This window comes from Camelus dromedarius, chromosome 27, assembly GCF_036321535.1.
Source record: "Camelus dromedarius isolate mCamDro1 chromosome 27, mCamDro1.pat, whole genome shotgun sequence".
Classification (NCBI taxonomy): domain Eukaryota; kingdom Metazoa; phylum Chordata; class Mammalia; order Artiodactyla; family Camelidae; genus Camelus; species Camelus dromedarius.
Genome location: NC_087462.1, coordinates 9,871,307 through 9,894,563, shown reverse-complemented (window position 1 = coordinate 9,894,563; position 23,257 = coordinate 9,871,307). Strand labels below are relative to the sequence as shown.

General features: G+C 52.5%; 1 protein-coding gene across 3 annotated transcripts in view; it reads left to right on the top strand.

Annotated features, from left to right (window-relative positions):
- UNC13A (unc-13 homolog A) overlaps positions 1-19,608 on the top strand; it is a 60,197-nt gene extending 40,589 nt beyond the window's left edge. The window contains exons 26-42 of one of the 3 annotated variants that reach the window (XM_064479992.1): positions 671-756; positions 951-1,077; positions 1,760-1,856; positions 2,215-2,358; positions 3,200-3,280; positions 3,859-3,936; positions 4,192-4,280; positions 4,707-4,859; positions 5,814-5,937; positions 8,474-8,512; positions 9,667-9,696; positions 11,071-11,127; positions 11,502-11,582; positions 12,299-12,446; positions 16,065-16,157; positions 16,873-17,032; positions 18,063-19,608. In XM_064479992.1, the coding sequence (XP_064336062.1) occupies positions 671-756; positions 951-1,077; positions 1,760-1,856; positions 2,215-2,358; positions 3,200-3,280; positions 3,859-3,936; positions 4,192-4,280; positions 4,707-4,859; positions 5,814-5,937; positions 8,474-8,512; positions 9,667-9,696; positions 11,071-11,127; positions 11,502-11,582; positions 12,299-12,446; positions 16,065-16,157; positions 16,873-17,032; positions 18,063-18,363 (1,888 nt within the window). In that variant the 3' untranslated portion in view covers positions 18,364-19,608. Of the gene's footprint in view, positions 1-670; positions 757-950; positions 1,078-1,759; positions 1,857-2,214; positions 2,359-3,199; positions 3,284-3,858; positions 3,937-4,191; positions 4,281-4,706; positions 4,860-5,813; positions 5,938-8,473; positions 8,513-9,666; positions 9,697-11,070; positions 11,128-11,501; positions 11,583-12,298; positions 12,447-16,064; positions 16,158-16,872; positions 17,033-18,062 lie in introns of all 3 variants that reach the window. The other 2 variants (XM_064479991.1, XM_064479993.1) reach the window with 2 other exon arrangements.
- Positions 19,609-23,257: the final 3,649 nt, after the last annotated feature.

Below are 23,257 nucleotides of genomic sequence, written 5' to 3'. Positions count from 1 at the left end.
TATATCACATTATCACTTGTATGTATGGATATAATTTGTGTATAGTTGTGGCCTATGGGTTTAATTGTGTATATCTGTACAGTTATGGAATGTGCTTCAGTATGCAGTGTTGTGTATTGTGTGATTGTGTGCAAATGTGTGCACAGTTTTGGTTTGTGGATTTATATGTCTTTAGAATTTTCATCTCTGTTACCTGAATGAGTTTTTGTGTTTTTTTTCTCCTTGAGGTACACACTAGAAGGGCTTCTAACTCTGGGATGCCAGCATTTCTTGTTTATTTAGATACAGAGTTAAGATCAGGGATTTTGAATGGATGGATAAATGGATGTATTAATAGGTGTATGGATAGATCGGTAGAAGGATGAGTGGGTGGATAAAGGAATGGATGCATGGATGGATGGATGGGTGAATAGATAGATGGGTGGAGGAATGGATCTGTAGATAGATGAATGAGTGGGTGAATGAATGAATCAAGCGATGGGTGGGTGAAAGCTAAGAGAGAAGCAAGGTCTCAGTGCATAGTCACTCAACAAGTCAGTATCTATGAGTGAACTTGAATCCAGATCCCTTGCCTGTCCCACACTACCCTCTCAGGGTTGGGAAGGCCAAAGCAGCATGAACCATCTAGTTTCTGTCTGCCAAGGTTTCATACGTCCATGACCTTCACCAGGTTTCCCCAGGAATTGAACGTGGGTAAAATCAGTGCCGAAGTAATGTGGAATCTGTTTGCCCAGGACATGAAGTATGCCATGGAAGGTGAGTCCCCACCACCCCCATATCTCCCAGCCTGGCTGCAGCAGGTAGCTGTGCCTCAGTGTCCCCTCCAAGACTGTGAGTGCCCTGGACCCTCATGCCTGAGGTCAGACACCACTGATGGCCAGAGTGGGCACTGCCAAGACAGAGAGTAGTAGACCCTCCTGTCTAAGCTGCCCCCTTGCTTCTCTGACCAGAGCATGACAAGCATCGCTTGTGCAAGAGCGCCGACTACATGAATCTCCACTTCAAGGTCAAATGGCTCTACAACGAATATGTGGCAGAGCTTCCTGCCTTTAAGGACCGAGTGCCTGAGTATCCTGCGTAAGTCCCCTGCCCCGAACTCAAGCTAGAACTGTAGCACTGACAGCTAGACTGAGGCCTCTCGGAGAGTGGGGAGTTGACTTCTTCAGGGCTCCCTGGACATTGGGGGCCTGGGTGGGGCACAAACCCAGTGTTCTCCATTCTCAGCCATTGGACTGTGGACTCCTGTAGCTAGACAATTAATAATCACAAGTTTCAGGAACCGTGCTGAACAGTCCCACTTGTCTTTTCTTATTTAATCCTATCCTTTTGCCAATTCTGTGAGCTGGGAGTGTTGTAATTCCCATTTTGTGGATAAGCAAATAGAGGGTAAAATGCAGAAGGATTTGCCCAAGGTGACATCCACTTAGTGACGGAGCCAGGATTTGAACTCAGGATGTCTGACTCTTTGGCTGTGTTGGAGAGTGAGATGGTGGTCACCACTAACCAAGGACCTACTATGTGCTGTGTCAGGATCTCAGAGAGTAAACCCACTTGCCCACAGGCAGTTTATCAACCAGGATTTCCACACATCTGAGCCTTGCTCTGGCAGTGGTCACTTAGTCCATTTCACGCGTGAAGCAGCCAAGGCCTGATACAGGAGAGGAGTGAGGGAGTAGCCATTCAAGGTCATAGAATGAGCCTGAGCAGAGAGTCAGGGGGACACGAGATGGTAGGGCCTCACCCCAGCTCTCCATTCCAGGTGGTTTGAGCCCTTCGTCATCCAGTGGCTGGACGAGAATGAGGAAGTGTCCCGGGATTTCCTGCATGGGGCCCTGGAGCGAGACAAGAAGGATGGGGTGAGAAGGCTGATCTACCACCAAGATCCCAGTCCACCCACAGTGGGATCCAATCTGGGGGCAAAAAATGCCCTTGAGATGAGACCGGTCTCTGAAAGTTGTCATCCATCTTTGTCTTGTTCACAGTGTTGAAAGTCTTTTGTGCACCCAACAAATGAATGAGAATTGATCAAGCTTGACCCTTCCCCCTACATCCACCTCTAAGTCTTGGTTCTAAGTTCACCTTGTACAGTATCCATTTCACTATTATCCCAGGCGTTTGGTCTCTGGCTTTCCCCATGGAGAGGAGGAGGGTTGGGCTCTGGCGACTATCAGGCTCTGACCTCTCTCCTCCCACCTGTCCTCCCTCCCGATGCAGTTTCAACAGACTTCAGAGCATGCCCTGTTCTCCTGCTCCGTGGTGGACGTCTTCTCCCAGCTCAATCAGAGCTTTGAGATCATCAAGAAACTTGAATGTCCTGACCCTCAGATCGTGGGGCACTACATGAGGCGCTTTGCCAAGGTTCGGGAGTACAGATGGGGTCCAGGCGAGGGATGGAATATGGTCAAATTTGGGGTTGAAGTTGAGGTCAGGATTGGTGTTGAGGTTGGCACTGGGATTGAGATCAAGGTTGAGATTGGTGATATCACTGTTACTGAGGTGGGGGTTGAGGTCAGTGTTGAAGTTGGTCATGCCTTATGAGATCGGAGTTGTGGTTAGAATTTGAGGTTGGGCTTTGGGTTGAGTTTAGGGCTGGCGATGTTATTGAAATTGGAGTTGAAGTTGAGATCAGAGTTTGGGTTAAGGTTGAGTTTGAGGCTGGGGTTGAGGTTAGGGTTGTGGTTAAAGTTGGAAGTGAATTTGGAGCTGGGGTCAGGGTTAAGGATGGGGCTGAGGTAGGGGTTAGTTTTAGGGTTACTATTAGGACTGGGATTCAACTGGACATTCATGGTGGAGTGAGTGTTAGGATTTATGTAGAATGTAAGCAGGTGTGCGGGTGAGTCTGAAGTTTGAGATCATTGGATTGGGATTGAGGTTCAGTTGGATTGGCTTTAGCCTGGGTGAAACCTGAAGACTGCAGGTAGGAACTGAGATTCCATCTGGGATTGAGTCATGCTTGTGTTTGGGATTGGGTTAATATGATGGTTGGTTGCTCTGAAAAAGAGCTGAGTCTGTATAAAATAATCATCTTCATCTGGTGATGTCTCCCTTTGGTCATGGTGGTCATCTAGGTGGAGAATTCATCCAACCCAGTGGTCCAGTGCTAACAGGGGTTTAGGTTCATCCTTGATCTCACAGTAGCTCTTGATGAGCCTGTTGAGCCCCAGCCCCTTGTCTCATCCAACTTGTGTGTCCTCCCCAGACCATCAGTAATGTGCTCCTCCAGTATGCGGACATCATCTCCAAGGACTTCGCCTCCTACTGCTCCAAGGAGAAGGAGAAAGTGGTGACCTGCGGGGGTCCCTGTCCTGTCCCCTCCTGGCCCCATTCCATACCCCCAGAGCTCCATCCTTCCCTGAGCTCTGATAGCTGTGTCTCTGTGTGTTTCCAACTGTGTGTGTTCGTGTGTCTGCCTGAGTGTGTCTTGGTGGGGGGGGGGTGTCTGGAGGTGAGAGGACATACCTTCAGTGTGTCATTGTCTGGTTGTTGTGAATGAAGACTTCAGGGTGAATGTATGAGATCTTATAAAGTTTTGAGCCCTTATATAAAAATATGAGTGTGTAGCAAGAACTCCCCTTCCTGCTATTCTCAAGGCCCAGCCCCTCTCCTGGACACATAAGGTCCAGCCCACCATGGTGGGGAAAGTCCTCCTTCCTCCTGTTGGTCCACAGAGATCCCCACTCCCAACACTCCCAGGAATCTGAAACCAGATGCTGTCTTCCTTTCTCAGATGGCCCTAGGGAACCCCAGCTTCCTCCAGACCCAGACCCCGTAACTATCTAAGGTCCCTGGCAGTAGAGGGAGGGAAGGTTCTGTGGCAAGGTCCTGAGCCCTGACTCCCTGCTCTGTTCCCATCCTCAGCCCTGCATCCTCATGAACAACACTCAGCAGCTGCGAGTTCAGCTTGAGAAGATGTTCGAAGCCATGGGAGGGAAGGAGGTGAATCAGGGCCCGGGCTGGATCACCATCATCCCCATGTCCCTGAAGGCCCCAGAGCTAGTCCCTGACGAATTCCAGCTCAGCTACTTCCTCACACCCAAACAAGAGGCTTAACTATCTGAGCCTCAGTTTCCTCTCCAGTCCCTTGGTCTCCCTTTCCCTGAGTTGGGTCCCTTTCCCTGGATTGGATGGGAAAATGCTCCATACATGTGGGTGTCCTATAAACCTGACCTGATGTCCCTTCTCCCTCCTCAGCTGGATGCTGAGGCCAGTGACATCTTGAAGGAGCTACAGGTGAAACTCAACAATGTCTTGGATGAACTCAGTCGGGTGTTTGCCACAAGGTAGAGGCATTTCCAGGGCTGGGAGCAGAGGGGAGAGGGCAACTCCCAGACCTCTGAGCCTAGGGCATCTGGAGACTCAGCAGATGGAGTGGGGAAGACCTCAGGCTAGGAGCTAAACAAAGCTTGAGTTCAATCCTAGCTTCACTGCTTACTAGCTATGTGGCCTTGGGTGATTTGTTTCACCTCTCTGAGTCTTAGTTTGCCCATCCGTAAAGTGAGGATGCACATAATAATAGTACCTGAATAGGACTCTGTGATGAAATGAACAACATAGGTAAATGTCAGCCTCCCACTATAGCTGTTATATGCCATGGCTCCCTGATGCATGTGATGAAAAGTTCTCAGGTCAGCCTTTGTGGCCTCATCTGGCCCTTCTTCCAGAGGCCAGGAGAGTCTGGTCTGAGCTCCTACACTCTGTGTCCCCAGCTTCCAGCCACACATTGAGGAGTGTGTCAAGCAGATGGGCGACATCCTTAGCCAGGTGAAAGGTACAGGCAATGTGCCTGCTAGTGCCTGCAGCAGCGTGGCCCAGGATGCTGACAACGTGCTTCAACCCATCATGGACCTACTGGATAGCAAGTGAGCCAAGCTGAGTGGACAGGGTCTGCCATGGAGGGCTCCTGGGTGAAGCCTCAGAAACTAGGGGCTGGCCTGGAGAGGATACTCAGGGCATGTTTTCTGGGTGGTGAATGGTTTGGATGGGTGGGTAAGTAGAGGCATGAAAGGATGGAAAAATGAGTGGGTTAATGATTGGAAGGTTTAGTGTGTAAATATTTGTCTGGATGAATGGATGGTGGTCGGATTGATAAATGACATGAAAGATGGGTGGGTGGATGAATGGGTAGATTAAAAGATAAATGCTTAGAAAGTTAGATGGAGGGTATATGGATAAAAGGATAGATCCATTGATGGATAGATGGATGGATGTATGACTAACTGGAGGATGAGAGAATGGATGCATGAATGGGAGGATGCAAGGAAGGAAGAATGGAAAGAAGAAGTGATGGATTAAAGAAGGTTTGGGGGATGGGAGGGTCATTTGCTGAAAGAATCATGGTGGATTGCCCTCTCGCAACCCCATACATCCAATCATGAACCCTTTGTTGTTTTCCCTCTCAAGTCTGTCCCCCTTTCTACCATTCTCATCCTCTCCTTTCTGAGCATGGCCCCAGCCCCTTCATAGTCCCTGGTCTCTAGCCTTTCTATTTCAGTTCATCCTCCATTTTGTTCTTTCAAATAGGAAAGTCTGGCTGTCTCTCTCTCTCTTTCTCGAACATTGCATGGATCCCCACTGCCCTCCATGTTAGGGCCCAAGCCTTCCTCCTAGGCTTTGAGGCCCCTTCCAAGTCTGACCTGTCCAGGCACCATTCACCCTCCTCTCATGCATTACACATCATAGCCCCATCAGACCACCCAGGGGGTCCTTGTCCAGGCTCTGTACACTTTTGCATGTCCATGGAATGTGTTGAGGGGAAAGGGCTCCTTGGGTCAGGGCCAGCTGGGCCCTCTCTCAGACTTGCCTCTCGCCCCTAGCTTGACTCTCTTTGCCAAAATCTGCGAGAAGACGGTGCTGAAGCGGGTGCTGAAGGAGTTATGGAAGCTGGTCATGAACACCATGGAGAAAACCATCGTCCTGCCACCCCTCACTGACCAGACGGTGAGGTCCACAGGGGGCCAGAGGGAACACCTGGGCCACCCCCTCTGTGGGAGCCCAGACAACTTGGTGTCAAAGGCTCTTGGGGCTTAGAGGTCATCCAGGTACAAGGGCCATCTGAAGGTTCTAGAAGCCACCAGAGGTCAGTGGGGCCATTGAAAAATCAGAGAGTTCACATATGGGTCAAGAGTCATCAAAGGGTTAAAGAGGTCATTCATGGGTCAGTTATTTAAAGGTCAAAGAGGTCAGATTGAGTAAAAAGATGTCTAGGGGGCATATGGGCCAAGAGGTTATTCAAAGGTTAGAGATCACCTAGAAAACAGAGGTCTGCTTGGGGATCAAGACCATCCATGGGTCACAGAGGTTATGGGGTCATTGGGTTCATCAGGCGGCTTTGGAGGTCAATCAAGAGATAAGAAGAGGAGATACCTGGATTCAGAGATCAGAGACCAATAGAACAGAGGGCTTCAGAAGGTCAAACAGAGGTCATGTAGAGTGTTCAAGGTCATAGAGGTCAAGCAGAGGTCCATGGTCATCCAGAAACCAGGACTGTGCCTCTGGGACCCTCTGGGAAGAGCACGGAGACAGTAATCCCCAGAGATCAGGCTGCCAGGTGTGGGTTGGGGATATCTTGGGAGGAGTTGGCTGGTGTGGTCCCCCTGGAGGCCTGAGGACAGCAGTGGCACGGGACTGATGGCCTAGCACAGAGTGGGAGGACGTTCCTGGGTGGACTGGGGAGGCTTTGGAGGGTGAGTGGGGGCTGCCTAGGGGCAACCATGGTGGGGGAGGTTCCAGACCTCTCGCTGCCTGCCCACCTCCTCAGGGCTGGGCTGGTCTGGGGCGCGGGATCCGCCCCTCGGTGCCGTCTCTGCCCGCCCCCTGGCCTTCCTGGGAGACTCATGGTTACTTATTCCCCCCTTCCCCTACCGCCCCGCCCCCATCACGGCTGACAGATGATCGTAAGTAGAGGTCCCTCTGTCCGTCTGTCTGTCCGTCCGTTCTGTGTCTGGACTCAGCCCACCACGTGGCTGCACCCAACCCCCCACCCAGAGCCCCGTCCTCACCTACTGGCCCCCCTACCCACCGTCCCACCTCCCGCCTAGATGTGCCTGTGTCTGTCTGGGGCGGAGCATGGGGAGGGGGCGGGGCTGGGAGGGAGGGAGACCACGCCCACCCACCCCATCCCATTGTAAGTACTGAGGAAAGGCCTCCGCCTCCCCAAACCCTGGTCAGCACCTTCACATCTGCACACGTCTTTTAGTTAGAATCACCCTTACTCTCCTGCTCCAGGATGTCTGGGTCTCTCCCCAGAGCTTCAAGACAGTTCAAAGTCATGGAGCTACTCTGACCTCTCCTTTGGGCTCTGAACTGTTAGCAGCCAACCAAAATAAAGGCCCTCATTACCTGGGTCCCTACTCAGCTGATCAACGCAGACACCCCACCACCACCCCTGCCCATTCTACTCCCACCACACATACAAACACACAAGAATCCCAGACACACACCCAGGCACCCAGGTCGGGGATGATGTTGTGACTGGTGTAATGCAGACTTGGCGTCAAATCTCAGCCCAGCCATTCTCTCTCTGTGACCTTGGGAAGTCACTTTACCTCCCAACCTCCATTTCCTTGTCTGGAAAAAGAGGTTAATTGTAGCAGCTCTCTGATGGTTGTTGTGAGAACCAAATAGGATGGTGCATTAAAGTGCTCAACTCAGTGACTGACTGAGGCAGTGCTCACTAAATTAGAGGTAATATGGTAATGGTGGTGGTGGTGTGTAGACACCTACAAAGGCAGAGATCAGTTAAAACCACTTTAGAATCTTCTTTTGTGGGCCAGACGAGGCTGTGACAAGATTTCACCTTGTCAAAGTTTCCTAGTGCTCATCTGACTTCTTGTTGGCTGCAGTCTGGGTCTTTGGCTGTAACCACGTGGTGGCAACGTACTCAACCACAGACAATGCATTTGTGGGCAGAGAGCTAGGAGAATTTACATTTATTGAGGGTTTCCTGTAGTACAGACCTCATAGCTGTTGTTTCAGCTCAGCTTCATGACCATGCTTTGAGCAAAACAGCTATTATTATTCCCACTTTGCGGATGAGGAATGCTGAGACTCAGAGAGGAGGAGTCACTCAAAGCCAGATAGTAAATATATGTCAGAGTCAGGATTCAAATTCAGGTCTCTCTGAATATGAGGCCCATTTGCTTTCCTATTGACTCAGGAACCAAGAACCTCATATATACAGTAAATGTAAATGGGTAATGTCTTGGCAGTGACTTCTCTCCTCTCTCTCTGGCTCTGTCTTTCTATTTCTCCTTCTCTCTGTCTCTTTCTCTTTCCTGTCTCTCTAACTCTCTCTTGCCTTTTAAGAGTCAGTCATGAAGGCACACATACAATCCCCCCCGCAGCCCAGTCACCAGCCCCCTGTACAGTGCAGCTGCCCTTTGCTTCCTATCCCCACGAGTACCTGTGTTATCACCTTGGGTTCCTACCCCATACAGCTTGCTAGGTTGATCACCCTGTGACGTTGTCTCTGCAGGGCACCCTCTTGAGAAAACATGGCAAGGGATTAGAAAAGGTAATGAGGGCCTCGTTTCTGCTGAGGTCCTGAGCTCTGATGTCTGGGCGTTTGTGTGTGTGTGTGTGTGTGTGTGTGTGTGTGTGTGTGTCTATTTACATGGGCAGAAAGTTCAGCTGGGGGTCATGGGTAGGAGGAGGCAGGTGTCCTAATCAAGTTCCACAATGCCGGTCAGAGACAAAGTGATTTCCCAGGGCTTGGAGTGTGTGTGAGTTTGTGCACAACAATCTCCTATCCTCTCACAACTACACCTAAAGTTCTTACCCCAGTCCTGGGCTTGGCTGAAATTCCATGGCTTCAAGAAAGGCCCAGACACTGGAAAACTGCCCTGGGACTGAGACATATTTTGTTTTTTTATGTAGATTTTTTTGTTGTTGTTCTAATGGGTGTTTGTCATAAGGAGATGTGAGCTGTGGCAACACATGAACAGTTGCCCTGGCTGTGCACTTGCACAGGAGCTATCATCCCTATGTGCACACAAGTGGGGTCTCCATTTCATGACCGTGGGTTGTAAGGCTTCCCAACTCACTCATCCAGCCCTTTGAGGGGCACATTCTATATGTCAGTCACCATTTATACATACGTGCATCCCTGTTGGGGGCAGAGAATGTGTGGATTTGTGTGTGTGTGACTGTGCACATGTGTGCAAGTGTTCAGTAGTGTATTTTAGCTCTTGAGTTCTGCATGCATGTCTTTGTATGTTGATCTGGGCATGTGTGCATAAACTTTCTGTGTACTCATGGATGTGCCTGGATGTGTGTCTGTATGTTGAATGAACTCGTGATACCTGTGAGTATGTTTCTTTTAGGGTCAGACCTGCTGGGGTAAGATCTTGGGAGCTGGGGGAGGAGAGACCCCAAGCCTTCTCTCTTCTTTCCCCACCCCAAGGCACCCCATCTCTGGGCAGGCTGACTGTGGGATTGGGCACTTGTCCCCAGGTGATGAGCTGATGGTAGCCTCCTGGCAGTCCAGAGTCTGGTCCCAACCCCCCACCAGGGGGCAAGGGAAGGTGCCTACCTGGGAAGGGGACCCACCATTAGACTCAGAACTTGGGAGGGAGCTCATGGGCTGTGCTTTGAGGGGGCAGGGAAGTCCCACTGCGTCTCTTCTTAGCAGCCACCCAAACTCTGACCTCCGCCTGATTCTCTCCACAGGGCAGGGTGAAACTGCCAAGCCACTCAGATGTAAGACCGGCCTCTCACTGTCTGTCTGGCTCCTATCCCCCACCCCACTACCCCCGCACCCCACCCCCTGCCTCTTTCCACCTCTGTGATCCGTGCCGTCCGGGGGGTGTACTGTGACCCTGTCTGTCGGTCTATTCTTCCTCTGTCTGTCTGGCTTGCTCATGAGTGGTGGGGGGGGTGGCAGGTGGGGAGGTGGGTATGGCAGGGGACACCAAGGCCCAAACAGTTGGGCTCCTGAGTACCTGTGCCTCATGACAGCCTCGGGAAATTACAGCAAGGAATAAGAATAGCAACAACCAAGAAGATAATAATAATAATAATAGTAGTGGCAGGGTGACTAGATCCTACTGGAAAACCATCAACAGGGCAGTAAATGCCCCCTCACACCCCACCTAGCCCTGCCCAGGACCCCAGACCACCCCAGGACCCAGTCATTCAGGACACATAACCTCACTGATAGCTACCCCCACCCCCATCCCCTAAGCTAGTGAGGGTGCTCCTGCTAGCCAGGAGAGGAAACTGAGACCAAGAAAGGGCCGGGAACATGCCTCAGGTTACCCAGCATAGTGATGGAGGAGGCAGGACATGTGGCTTCCAGACCAGAACCCCATCTCCCCCAGCACTGCCCATGACCTTAAAACCAAGTGATAATAACTACCAATATTGAACAAAGACATGATTAGTCCCAGCTAAGCCATAAATTGGATAAGATTTCCCATCTCAAAATGGGAATACTGAGGCTCAGAGAGGTTAAATGACTTGCCCAGGGCCACACAGCAGAGCTGGGATTTGAACCTAGGCCCATCTGGTTCATCAAAGCCATAACCCGGATGGCATCTAGCTGATGTCTTTTTGGGGGAGGAGTAGAGGATGGGTACTGAGGTGTGTGTTGAGGGGGAGGATTCTTCCTTTAAAAGATCAGATGAAAAGCCCCCCTCCCCAGATTACTCCCACAGAGGGACTGCGCCTGCGGTGGCTGGTGGGTTTCACCAGAGCCCATCCCACAGTTTTCTCAGGGCTTCTAGACTGGGGACTGGCAAGCCCCGCCCATATCCACAAACACCATCTTGGGCTCTCCTCACCCACTGCCCCTCCCAGCCTGCTCCCTGTTTGTTTTCTTCTCTGTCCCACAACCTGGGGTCGTGGTGGAGGTGGGAGGATGGGTAGCACCCCACAGGACTGGGATTTCTGGGGAAAATGTCAGCACTTCCTGGAGGGCTCCAGGCTGCTGTCCCCAGGACACAACCATTGCCCTACCCAGAGCCTTTGGACAAGAACTAAGATGGCGTCTGGGGCTGGGGTGTCAGTGGGAGCTTGGTCACTGGGCAGGAGTACCCCCACTCTTACCCAGGTTATGTCTGTTGTCACCTGCAGGGAACCCAGATGATCTTCAATGCAGCCAAGGAGCTGGGTCAGCTGTCTAAACTCAAGGTGAGGCCAGGGGTGGGGGCAGGAGATTGGGGTGGGGGTGGGGGCTCCTAAGGAAGAGGCCCCAGAATAGTGACACACTTTGCATGCTCAAAGGACAGAAACCTACTCAGACAGGTTTAAGTATAATTTATTCATTCCAGTATATTGGAAAGATGTGCAAGGTTCAGCTTCAGAGACAGCTTGATCAAGAGTACAAATAATTTATTCAACAAATATTCATTGAGCACCTGCCAGTCATATGTTAGGACACAAAGATGAAAAGACAGACTCACTATCCCAACTCACTGGATTTAGCAAGGGTGAGACCCCTAGAAAGGCAGATCCCCAAGGCGGAGTTTGCTGTGCCCACCTGGCCCCTCTTTCCATCCATCCAGGACCACATGGTACGAGAAGAAGCCAAGAGCTTGACTCCGAAGCAGTGTGCAGTTGTTGAGCTGGCGCTGGACACTATCAAGGTAAGAGGCCCCATCCCTGTCCATCCCAGGTGGGACAGGCAGAGGGTGTGGCTGGTATGAAGTGAACCTAAGCTCCAGCCCAGCTTAATTCATTCAGTTCATAAACACTCCCTGATGACCCTTCTATGTCAGTTTCAGGCTAGCTGATTGTAGCCTCCTGAGGAACCCCAGGCTGGATGTCAGCTGGAGGCAGACATCTCTAGCCCTGTGGGGTCAGGATAGGGTGGAGGGAAGGATGGGAGAGCTCAGGGACTGGGCAGAAAGGGTTTTCTGGAAGAAAGCTTGTGGGAGGTGGCATTTAAGGAATGTATGGAAATTCACAAGGCAAAGCAAACAGAGCATTCTAGGTAGTCAACCAGCCCATGCAAGAACAGGGAAACATAAACGGGCTGTGGTCTCCATGATATAAAAAGTGTTAAAACTACCCTGAAGGAAATGTTTTGCTGAGATGGAGAAATACAGCAAAATAGGGTTGGCAACATATTAAGGAGGGGACATTAAGGAAAACTTGAAACCTTGATCAGAGAAAGACAGGGAGCCAGCCATGGCAAAATAAGGACTGAGGGTGGGGGGACTAGCAGGACCTGAGTGTTCTGAAGACCCCCCTGTCATCCAGCACATCACAGAAGAGGGCAGTGGAGTGGGGGAGGGCAGTGTTGTAGCTGTCCAGCCGGATGTGCAACAACCTTACCTCTCCCCAACCCTATTCCTCACAGCAATACTTCCATGCGGGTGGCGTGGGCCTCAAGAAAACCTTCCTGGAGAAGAGTCCAGACCTGCAGTCCCTGCGCTACGCCCTGTCCCTCTACACGCAGGCCACTGACCTGCTCATCAAGACATTCGTACAGACTCAGTCGGCCCAGGGTAAGGAGCCACTGGTTAGCCTGGATGACAATCCTCGCCCACAGGGGCAGCCCAGCCCCAAGCCGGTGCCACAGTCTTTGACTTTCTCCGGTCGTGGGTCCAGGGCAGAACTGACAGCTCGTGGGCGCACGTGAACTCCATGATATCAAAGGGCCGATGAGTGATCTACAGCTCTTGGGACGGGATCTATGACGTCATTGGGCCAGGAGGGGTTGACATCTGGGAAAATCCATGGCGTCATGGAGTCAGGATGTGATCAAAAGCTGTGGGGCGGGACCTCTGACTGCAAGGACCAGGGAGTGATCGACAGCTCCTAGGGGCGGGACCTCGATGCTGTGGTTCCTAGGAGCGGTTGACAGCTCAGGAGCAAGACCTGTGGCGGTTGTGATTAAGGAGTGATTGACAGCTCTGGTGTGGGCGGGGCCTGTGACGTCATGCAGTCAAAGAATGATTGGCAGATCCAGGGGAGGGACCTCTGGAGGAAAGGTTGAAGGTCCCTGGGGGCCTTGGGGTTGAAGGTCCCTCTGCACTGTCAGGGGCTAAGGAATGACAGCCCCGGGGATGGGAGGAACCCTGACCTGGAGGGGGCGGACGGAGAGGGAGTTGAGTTCCCATTTCTCAAATTCTCTCTTTCTCTCTCTCTTCTCTTATCTCTGTCTCCTGTCGCTCTCTGAGTTCACACACAGCAGCTGGGGCTGGGGGGCAGGACTCGAGGGTCCTAGTTCCCCTCCCTGGGGACCCCCATTTTCAAAACTGGCCCTAAGAGTGCAGACAAGGGAGAGAAGTTTGGCTGTTGACCCAGGCTTAGTTCCGGCATTGGAAGAGGAGGCAGGGGTGAGGGGAGAAAACCTTGCGGCCACCAGCGGCCCCCCTTCCCCCGCCCCCCAGTCAGCCCAGGGCCTAGGGCCCTCCCTGGGCGTCGGGCCTCCGCGTTCAGCTTCGTGCCCAGCCCACGCTGCTGCTTTTAGTGTCCCTGGTGTCCCCCCCGGAGCGGGAGACTGTCTGTCTGTCCGTCTGCAGCTGACGTTTCTCTCTCTCTTCTTTCTCCTCCCTCTCACTCGCCGCCCCGTCTCCGCGCCTACCCTGCTCCCTGCCACGCACACTCGCCCTCCATCCTCGCCTTTCGCTCGCTCGTCTCTCCCCCCACCACCCTTCCCCTCCCTCCTTTCTCCACCTTCCCCTTGTGATTAGTCCATGGTGGAAAAGGGACTAGGTTTACCCTTAGTGAAGACATTTATCCTGAGAAGGGTACGTGCTTCCGCCGCCGCCCGCCCGCGCCCCGCGCCCGGTGCCCGGTGCCTGCGCCCCTCCCGGCCCGGCTAGTAAAAGGCCCGTCCTTCTGCGCCCCGGGCCTGCGGGGCCCCGCCCAGGCCCGACTGGCTGCAGGGGGCCTAGGCAGACAAGGGGGAAGGACGGCTTGCTGGTTCCGCATGGGGAAGAAGAAACGATTCGAGTCGGAATTCGTTTCTCCCTAAGTGCTTCTCTTAAATCAGATCCCGGGCTCCCCAGACAGATGCCTGCCGGGTTAAGAGGGGGCTCAGATCCCAGCGCCCCTATTCCGTGGCTGGGCGCCTCCGGCAAGGGTCTGCCTCCCTGAGCCTCAGTTTTCTCATCTGTAAAATGGGAACAGTCAAGGACCCTAATTCATAGGATTTTTTTTTAGGATTAGATGGATTAAATTTAGAGCAGTTTCTGATGTATACTAGCTGGCAGCAACTGTTGTTGTTTTTCTTGTTGTTGTTTTTAATTTTTATTATTGACGTCACTTTTCCAAGTGTAGAAAACCAACTTTTTTCAGGCTCCAACTCTAAGCCAGCCCTTGTGCCAAGCACTTCTCTGGGATTCCTGAAAACATTCCTCCTGGTTGCCCCACAGGCTGGTCCATCATTCCATAGATGAGGAAGCTGAGTCTCAAAGGAGATTAATCCTCTTGCCCAAGGAAACTTCCCTTGCAGGGGGGGCCAGGACTTGGGAATGGGGGGTGGGGTTGGGGCAAGCACAGAGAGGTCCAGGAAAGCCCCTTTCCCTTGGAGCCAGCAAGCCACGGGATGGGGGCGCCCAGCACTGCCCCCCTCCTGCTTCTTACTAGCTTTGGCCATGATCTGACCCCTCACCCCACCCACCACTGTCCGACTCTCCCTTGGCACCCCTCAGTCTGGCCCGGATTGAGCTTGCTGTGAAGCATCAGCCTGGGGTGGGGGGGAGGTGAGGCTGAGCATGTGACTGGTTGGGGGAAGGGGGGTGGAAGCCTAAGATGACAAGGGGGTGGGAGACTTCGATGCCCTGGGGTGGGCAGCGAAGATGAGGGGATGCACGCCCCAGTACTGGGGTGATGGGGGTCTTCAGGCCCCTCTGCCCCCGGAGACTCAGTCACTTCCTGCCCAAAACCAGGTAACCTGATCAACCTTGGACTGGCCCATTCTCCTTCCCCACCCCCACTCCTAACTTTCCCCCTGTTCCTCCCCCCATGCATGGGGTGCTCCAGGAGTGGGGAGCTTTCTTCGGGGCAGGGGAGTGGCCTGCTGGGGGTGCTGGCGGTCACAGGTCCCCAGGCCCCACAGGATGCCCTTCCCAGAGTCACAGAGGGAAGGGTGGGGACAGAAGTTTTTAAACTACTCCTTCAGTGATCCCCAGAATCAGTCAGGATGCTTGTGGCCAGAAACTGAAGCGTACCTTACCCAGACTCAGGCCGACTAGAGAAATTGTGAGCCTGTAACTGAAAGATTAGGGATTGAATCAGTATCAGCAATAGCTGGATCCAGAGTCTCCAACAACGCCATCAGTTGTTGGTCTGTGTTGAGACATCAGTGGGGTGGACCCTCCTCTTATTGGACAGAGTCAGCTTTCCCAGCCTAGCACCAGAGAGAGACTCTTTCCTAAGAGTTATAGCGAAAGTCCCAGGGCCAACTCCTATTGGCCCAGGTTGGGTCACATGACCACCCCTGAGCCAATCACTGTAGCCATGGCCAGGGAGTACTCTGATTGGGCAGCCATGTTTCACTTAGACTTACCTGAAGGTTGACAGGGGCTGGACCAGGATGGAGGCCAAGGAGGTGGGTTAGATTCTGGATATGTTTTGAAGGGAGACCTGGCAGGATTCTCCACTGTACCAGTTCTTAGGAAATGATAACAAAGAAGGGGCTGAGGACTAAGGTGCAGGATGCCCCAACAGTTTGAAGATCAACAGAGGAGGAGGAAAGGACAAAAGAGGGTGTGACTAATCTGTAGGATGAGAACCTGGAGAGTGTGGCCTTGTTGCAGCCAAGAGGAGAACCTGAGGCACAGAAAGCCAGGGTGTCAGATTCCGCCAAGATGATGTGGAAGATGAAGGCTGAATTTGATAGCATGGAATGAGAAAAAGGACATTAGGCCCAGAAAAGTTAAGAGATCTGTCTGAGATCACACAACAAGGCAGTGAAAGGCTAGAACTCAGGATTCTTGGCCTCCCCAAGAGCACCCATCATCCAAGCCACCTCTCAGTGCCACCCTGTCAGGGCTGATGACCTGATGCCGCCAGCACAGGTAGGGAGGCAGTTCAGGTGGGAGGCAGTCCAGGTCCTTCCTGGTGGGTGGGAAAGAATGGAGCTCATGCCAAGCATCCTCCCCTAACTCGCCCAGGCTCGGGTGTGGAAGACCCTGTGGGTGAAGTCTCTGTCCACGTTGAGCTCTTCACTCATCCAGGAACTGGGGAACACAAGGTCACAGTGAAAGGTGAGTAGCCTGAGGTGGGAGGGAGAATGCCTCAGCCAGGATGCACTAGGTTTTAAGACAGAAACCAAACTCAAACTAGTTTAAGGAAGAAAAAGTTTTTTTCATTAAAAAAAAAAAAGTTTTCATAAAACCATAAATTCCAGAAGTAACCGCCTTCAGCCATGGTGGGCTCAAGGGGTGCAGTGTTACAGGACTCAATTCCACTTCCTCTATCTCTCAGCTCTGTTTTCCTTTTGTTGGCTTTTATTTTGTTAATTAAAATACAGATTGGGCTGTTTTAGCCAAAGCCTAAAATAACAGTAGCTTAAACATGATAGATTAATGAATTTTTCTCTGAGTTAACTTCAAGGACAATCAGCTCAGAGCTGATTTGGAGGCTTTGGCACAGTGTTAGGGATCCAGGCCCCTGTCATCTTTTGTTGTACTCTTATCCCTAATGTGTTTTCTTCTTCTATAGGGTCCCAAAGAACTCAGCCCTCATCAGCATCCCAGCCTGCAGCTAGGGAAGGAGAAAGTTTAAGGCATTCTCCCTACTTTTCAAGCCACAACCTGAAAGTTGTGCTTCCTCTTACATCTTATTGGCTGGAACTTAGTCATATGGCCACACTTAGCTACAGAGGCATGCAGGGAAATGTAGTCTTTCTTGGAGGTTGTGAAAACCACCGCTGCATACTGGGGGTTGGTAACTGGTCTTATCCTATACTTTCCCCAACAGTGGTGGCTGCCAATGACCTCAAGTGGCAGACTTCTGGTATTTTCCGGCCGTTCATCGAGGTCAACATCATTGGACCCCAGCTCAGCGACAAGAAACGCAAGTTTGCGACCAAATCCAAGAACAACAGCTGGGCCCCTAAGTACAATGAGAGCTTCCAGTTGTGAGTCTGGGACACTTTGGGGAGCATGGCGAGGGGACATCTGCTTTATGAACCTCAGGGCCCACTAAGCAGGAGGGATCCTCATGGGCCAGTGGCACCTGGGGACAGGAACAGGAGGGGATCACATCCTAGGTGGGGGGTGCTGGGAAGGGAGGCACCTTAGTGCAGGAGTGACATCAGTTCTGTCAGGGGAGGGCTCTTGGTCAGAGGACTTTGGAGCGGTAGGTCACCTGATGCAAAACTTGGGAGCAAGAGCACCGCCTAGTAGGGGGCAGATGTCTCCTGGGGTGGGCTAGAGTACTTGAGGGCTAGGAGTGCAGCCTGGGAAGGGATCCGTGTGGGCGTGGCCTGACAGGAGTGAGCTCTTGACTAGCCAGCAGCAAGGCTGGCCCCAGTGCCCCTAGGGACGCAGCCTGGGAGAAGGGGACTCGTGCTGAGATTTTAGGGCAGGGTTGTGAAGAGAGCGCATCTTGGGTGGAAAAGGGGTGGGCTAGAGAGCTTGAGGGAGGGGACAGTTCAAGGGGAGAAGTTGGATTCAGGTGGGAGCCTGGTAAAGGGGGCTCCTGGGTGCCATATCTGGGGCAGGGTGGTGGGGACAGCAGCTCAGCCGGCCGAGGGCGTGGGTGCGAGTATCACGAGGTGGGAGCATGGCCTATCCAGGGTGGTCTGGGGAAAGGGTCACTTGGGATGGGGACGTGGTTTGGCTAGGGGCTGGGAATGGGCTGGCGGGGGAATCATTGGGTAGGAGAGGGAGAAGGGAGGGAGGAGAGGTGGCACGGACAATACTAGGGTGGCGTGGCCAGCTGATGTGGGTGTGGCCTAGAGAGGGGTTGTAGGTCTGGACAGCTGGGGCAGGGACAGGGCCGGCCTATTGTGGAATCTTATGAGAATAGATGGATCCCTTAATGTGGGCGTGGCCCAGCTTAGGACGCCCGGGTGTGGGCGTGGCCCGGGAGGGAGGCCGGGTCACCGGTAGGGGCTGTGGCTGGCCAGTGGGAGGGATCTGTTCTCACGCCCCGCCCTTCTGCAGCACGCTGAGCGCCGACGCGGGCCCCGAGTGCTACGAGCTGCAGGTGTGCGTCAAGGACTACTGCTTCGCGCGCGAGGACCGCACGGTGGGGCTGGCTGTGCTGCAGCTGCGCGAGCTGGCTCAGCGCGGGAGCGCCGCCTGCTGGCTGCCGCTCGGCCGCCGCATCCACATGGATGACACGGGCCTCACCGTGCTGCGCATCCTGTCGCAGCGCAGCAATGACGAAGTGGCCAAGGAGTTCGTCAAGCTCAAGTCTGACACGCGCTCAGCCGAGGAAGGCGGCGCCGCGCCTGCTCCCTAGCGCGGGGCGCGCGGGCGGGCGGGCAGCCCTGCTCCTGCGCAGAGAGCGCGGGGCGGGGCGGTGCCTGCATGCTGGGACCTCCCAGAGGGCGACTCTCCGGGTTCTGTGCAGAGGGCGGGCTGCCTCTGCACCCTTGACTTAGCTTCACCCTCTGGAGAAATGTGAATGGCAACGCCCACCCCCCTCAGGATGCCACGCCCTAGGGCGCGAGGAAGGAAGGAGCCACATCCCCTACTTGAGGCCACGCCCCCAGTGTCTGGTGGGGGACCTTTCAAGCTCGGATGGGAGGAAAACCCGCCCCCTATAGAGGAGGCCAGATCCCAGGGCTGTGGTACCGGGAGGCCCCGCCTCCTGCCCTCTGGAAAAGCCATAAGATGGGTCCCCAACCCCGGGGACCCAAGACCAATTTGCCAAGTATGGATCTCTCAGCTCCCTCGAGGGGTGGGCCCTGAGCAAGGGGCAGGGCTTCCTGGAGCGCCCTCTGGGGTGGTCTCGGGGCTAGAGGGACTAAGGTGGTGGTTGGAGGGCCTCCGGGTGAACCGGAGCCCCTTCTGATGTTTGTGCAAAGAAGAAACAGGGAGGGGGAGTAGGATGGGATTTCAAAAGCACATGCGCCCTCGGGCGCCCAAACCCTGGGGGCCAAAGGGGCGGCTCTGGGGCACTTGCACTGCCCCCACTTCCCTATGGGGGTTTGCTTTCCCTTTTCCTCAAATATACCCAGTCCTCATATCATAGAGTTCAACCCACCCACTTGACAGATGGCAAAACTGAGGCCCAGAGAGCCACTTGAGACAATGCTGAGGGTCCCAGTGCCACATCCTCTCCCTACTTCCTTTGGCCTGTGTGCCCCATTGAAGGGTGGGCTGAGATCAGATGACCTGATACAGCTCCCCATTGCTGCTAACTCCCCTCAGGGGACCTCCCCCAATCCTTAAAGGGATGGGGATCCTGGGCCAAGACCCCTAGTGCCCCCTCCCACTTTTGGCTGCCAAGCAAAGCCTCTGCCCTCAGCCCTTTCTGATGGGACCCCAGGGGAAGATACCCTGAGAACTCTTGACTTCCTGCCAAAAAAGAATGAAGATTTGACATTCCCTGGACCCAGTCCCCTACCCCAACCTCTTCTTCCTCCACTAGAATGCTCCAGTCAGGAAAGGAGAAAGAGACCAGTGTGTGTGTGTGTGTGTGTGTGTGTGTGTGTGTGTGTGTGTGTGTGTGTGTGTGTGTGTGTGTGTGTGTGTGTGTGTGTGTGTGTGTGTGTGTGTGTGTGTGTGTGTGTGTGTGTGTGTGTGTGTGTGTGTGTGTGTGTGTGTGTGTGTGTGTGTGTGTAGGGTTCCCAGCACTGGGCCAGGCACATGGAAGAAACCTCGGAATATTTGTCAAATGACTTTCTCTGACTCCCAGGCTAGGACTGTTTTGGAAATTTCCTCCCTCTTCTTTCCCCCTAAGAAGTCCTACTCATTCCTCAAAACTCATCACAAATATTCCCTGCTGCAGCAAACCTCTGATCCCCCTCAGGACTTTCCTAGCCTCTGTCTCTGATGCCATAGTGCTGGGAATGTCTGTGAAAGGCTCTGTTTCCCCCCCACGTGGAGGCCTGAAGCCTCTCAAGAGCCCTGAGTTCATCCAGCACAGGCTGAGTACAGGGGAATGGCAGGGAGGGTTTGCCTAGTTGAATTATGTCTTGGATTGGTGGTGTGGTGGGCTCTATGTGTGTCCACATGTGTGTCTGTCCATACCTTCCCCTCCCATACAGATCTGGGCACAGAGGAGGTGTTTAAGCCAGACTGTGGCTGAGCCACAGGACACAGAGTGATGAGAGGGTGAGAGGGGACTGGAGGTGTTGAAATCGATATGTTCCTGTATTGGAACAACTAGGCTCAGAGATGAGCAGGGCTTTCTCCAAGGCCACTCAGCATTGGATGGTACATTTGGGTTTCACCACTTCACCTGGGGTGCCTGGGGTTCTGAGCCTAGGTGAAGTCTGTGGGTTGCATTTGGACCTCACTTCATGCCAGGAGCTTGCCCCAGATTTCCATGGATCAGGGAAAGGACAAAAGAGGCCCATAGTGGGATGTGGTAGGGTGACACTGAAGAACGTCTTGGACAGAGCCAATCCCCCTCTTGAGAGGGACAGAGACAGAGTAAGGATGCAAAGAAAGAAGAGGAGAGAGGGAAGGAGAGAGACACACACACAAGGAAGGTAATTAAGAGGGTAAAATCACGCCCAGATTGAGACAGCCAGAATTTTGACATGGAGAGACTCAGAGATGGAGAGATGCAGAGACACGGAAGAAAAAGCAAAAATGGGGATCTAGAAGGAAGAAGGACACCCCACTCTGTTCTGTCTGGCTCCCATCAGTCTATCCTCAAAGGATTTACCTAAAATGAGGAGGTGCCCAGCCGCGTCCCCCAATCCCTCTGACTCTTAGGCAACACAGCCTGTAACCTCACCGTGCCCCCATCAGAGATGCAAAAAAAACACCTAACCAGAAATCCTTGGGACCTCTCTCGGCTGAGACCTCAGAGACCTTTCCAGCCCGAACTCCCTGCACTGTCCACCTTGCAGATGGGGACACTGAGGCACGGGGCAGAGTGGAGACAGCCAGGAGTCACCCCACCTCTGCTGCTCAGGTAGACAGGGAGGGGAGCACCCCTGGCTGGGGGGAGCTGGTCCACATCGTGACCCCTGCTGTCACCTGAACATCTTTTCCTAAGAATTGTCAAGGACCAAAGTCGTTTTTGCTGACACACATTGCTTTTTTCTTTGCCTTTTATTTTTTTAAAGAGACAAATCAAGTTGATGGTGTCAAGTAAGACTCCCCTCCATTCCCCTGCCCCCGACCCCTGCCTAGCCATAGTGACTCTCGAGGCACAGGTCATGGGCGGAGGGTCCCCATCCCTCCCTGGCCACACAGCCAAGGGGATTCAGACCCCACCTTTGGCCCCTGCCCCATGAGACCCCAAATCTGGCCACACAGTTCAGGGAGGTTCTTCCTCCATACACCTTCTCTTAGCATGTGACTGCAAATGTGAAAACAAAATGCTGTTTGTTTGTTTGTTTGTTTTAATTCCATCCCGTCAGTCTGGCATCTGCAGATGCCCCCATTTCTCTGTAAATATGTGACTTGGAACAAATGTTTAAAACCAACGAGAAGTGGTCATGAATGCATGGTGTTGAGATGTTTTGCACTATTCTGACTTTTTGGTCTCTGTAAAAATATTTTATTAACAGCAGACATTAAAAAAAAAAAAAGAAAAAGAAAAAGTACATAGCCTTGGAAGCACAGTGGCCTCCTTGCGTTCCCATATTGGAAAAACAAAAAACTCTCTGCTATGAGCAGCCGCTGGTTGAACATCCCTCCCACCCAGGAGTGCAACTCCTTCACAACTACCATGCTCCCATTTTACAGAGAAGGAAAACAGGCTCAGAGAGGTGAAATATTTCGGAAGAGGCAGGGCCGAGATCCGAACCCAGGATACTGGGTAGCTATTGCTCTTAGTTCAAGCAAGTTAGGACACAACTGCCAGGGACCCACTCTCAGATTCAACCCCCACCCCGATATTTGTCTGGGGGTTTTGTTTCGTGTTTTTGATGTGGCAGGTGAAAGTCTCATTTCATCATTTTGGCTGTGCAAAGAATGAAGCTCCATTTTTCTCCAGCTGAAGCTGACTTCTCTTTTGAGCCCCCATCCCACCAGGGAGAAGAAATGAAATCTCACTCAGCTTCATTCCTCAGTAAAAACTCAGTGTTACACCACCTAAGATCTGAAGTTGTTTCTACACTTGAGTGGCCAGGGCAGGGGCAGTGGGATCCCCCACAGGAAGTGAATTAGATGAGTGCTTTGGGCTGCAAGTAACAGCCAAAAGAGTTAAAATTAGAAGAAAAAGTGGGCAAACCACAGGGGTAACCTATAACTCAGCAACTCTGCCCTCAGGAGACTCTCACACGTGGGCAAGGCTGGAAGCAGCCTCAGTGTCAAGGTATCTTCACATGGGGGGACTGTTCTACAGCTGTAGAATGGATAAACCACAGGCGTCTGCATGACTGAGAAGAGGCAGCCCACCAGGGGCCCTGAGCACCCCTGCACATCCTTACTGACTGTGCCAGGCTGCAGACCTGTCTTTCTTCTGAGACCGAGCAGTTTCCAGAGCTAAGCACATAGGCTGCACAGCATGACTTCTGTGTAACTGATCCCCAACAGAGGGAAACTGATGTGTTTGCTGCTTTCTACAAAAGGTGCTCAGCCCTTGGCCCTGTGTCCCTCAGCATTTGGGGTCCGGGGTGTCACCCATGCACCGTAGGAACTGAGGCTCATGCTGCTTGCTGCACTGCAAGAAATAAACCATCTTGCTCTGATCCACTGAGTCCCACAGTGAACTCCACACCTACAGACTAGAGACAGGCTGGCTTCTGCTGTGCTCTATGAAGTGAGGTCCTTCACTCTGACAGATGTCATGAATAAAGTATGATGTTGAGTGAAGGAAGAAAAAAAAAAAAAAAGTCCCAGAAAGCTGCAAAGAGCAAAACACCATATTTATAAAGCTCAAAAGTCATACAAGATACACCCACAGAGATTTCATGTAAGGATATATAAGTGTGATTAATTTCTTAAAAAGCACAAAATTAAGGATTAAAAACTCAAAGATTCTACCTCACACACATCAGGCTACTATTAAAAGAACAGAAAACAAGTGTTGGCGAAGATGTGGAGAAATTGGAGCCCCTGTGCATCACTTGTGGGAATGTAAAATGGTATGGCTGCTGTGGAAAACAATATGGAGGTGCCTCCAAAAATTAAAAATAGAATGACCAAATGATCCAGCAATTTCACTACTGGATATATGCCACAAAGAAATGAAATCAGGGCCTCAAAAAGATATGTGTATACCCATG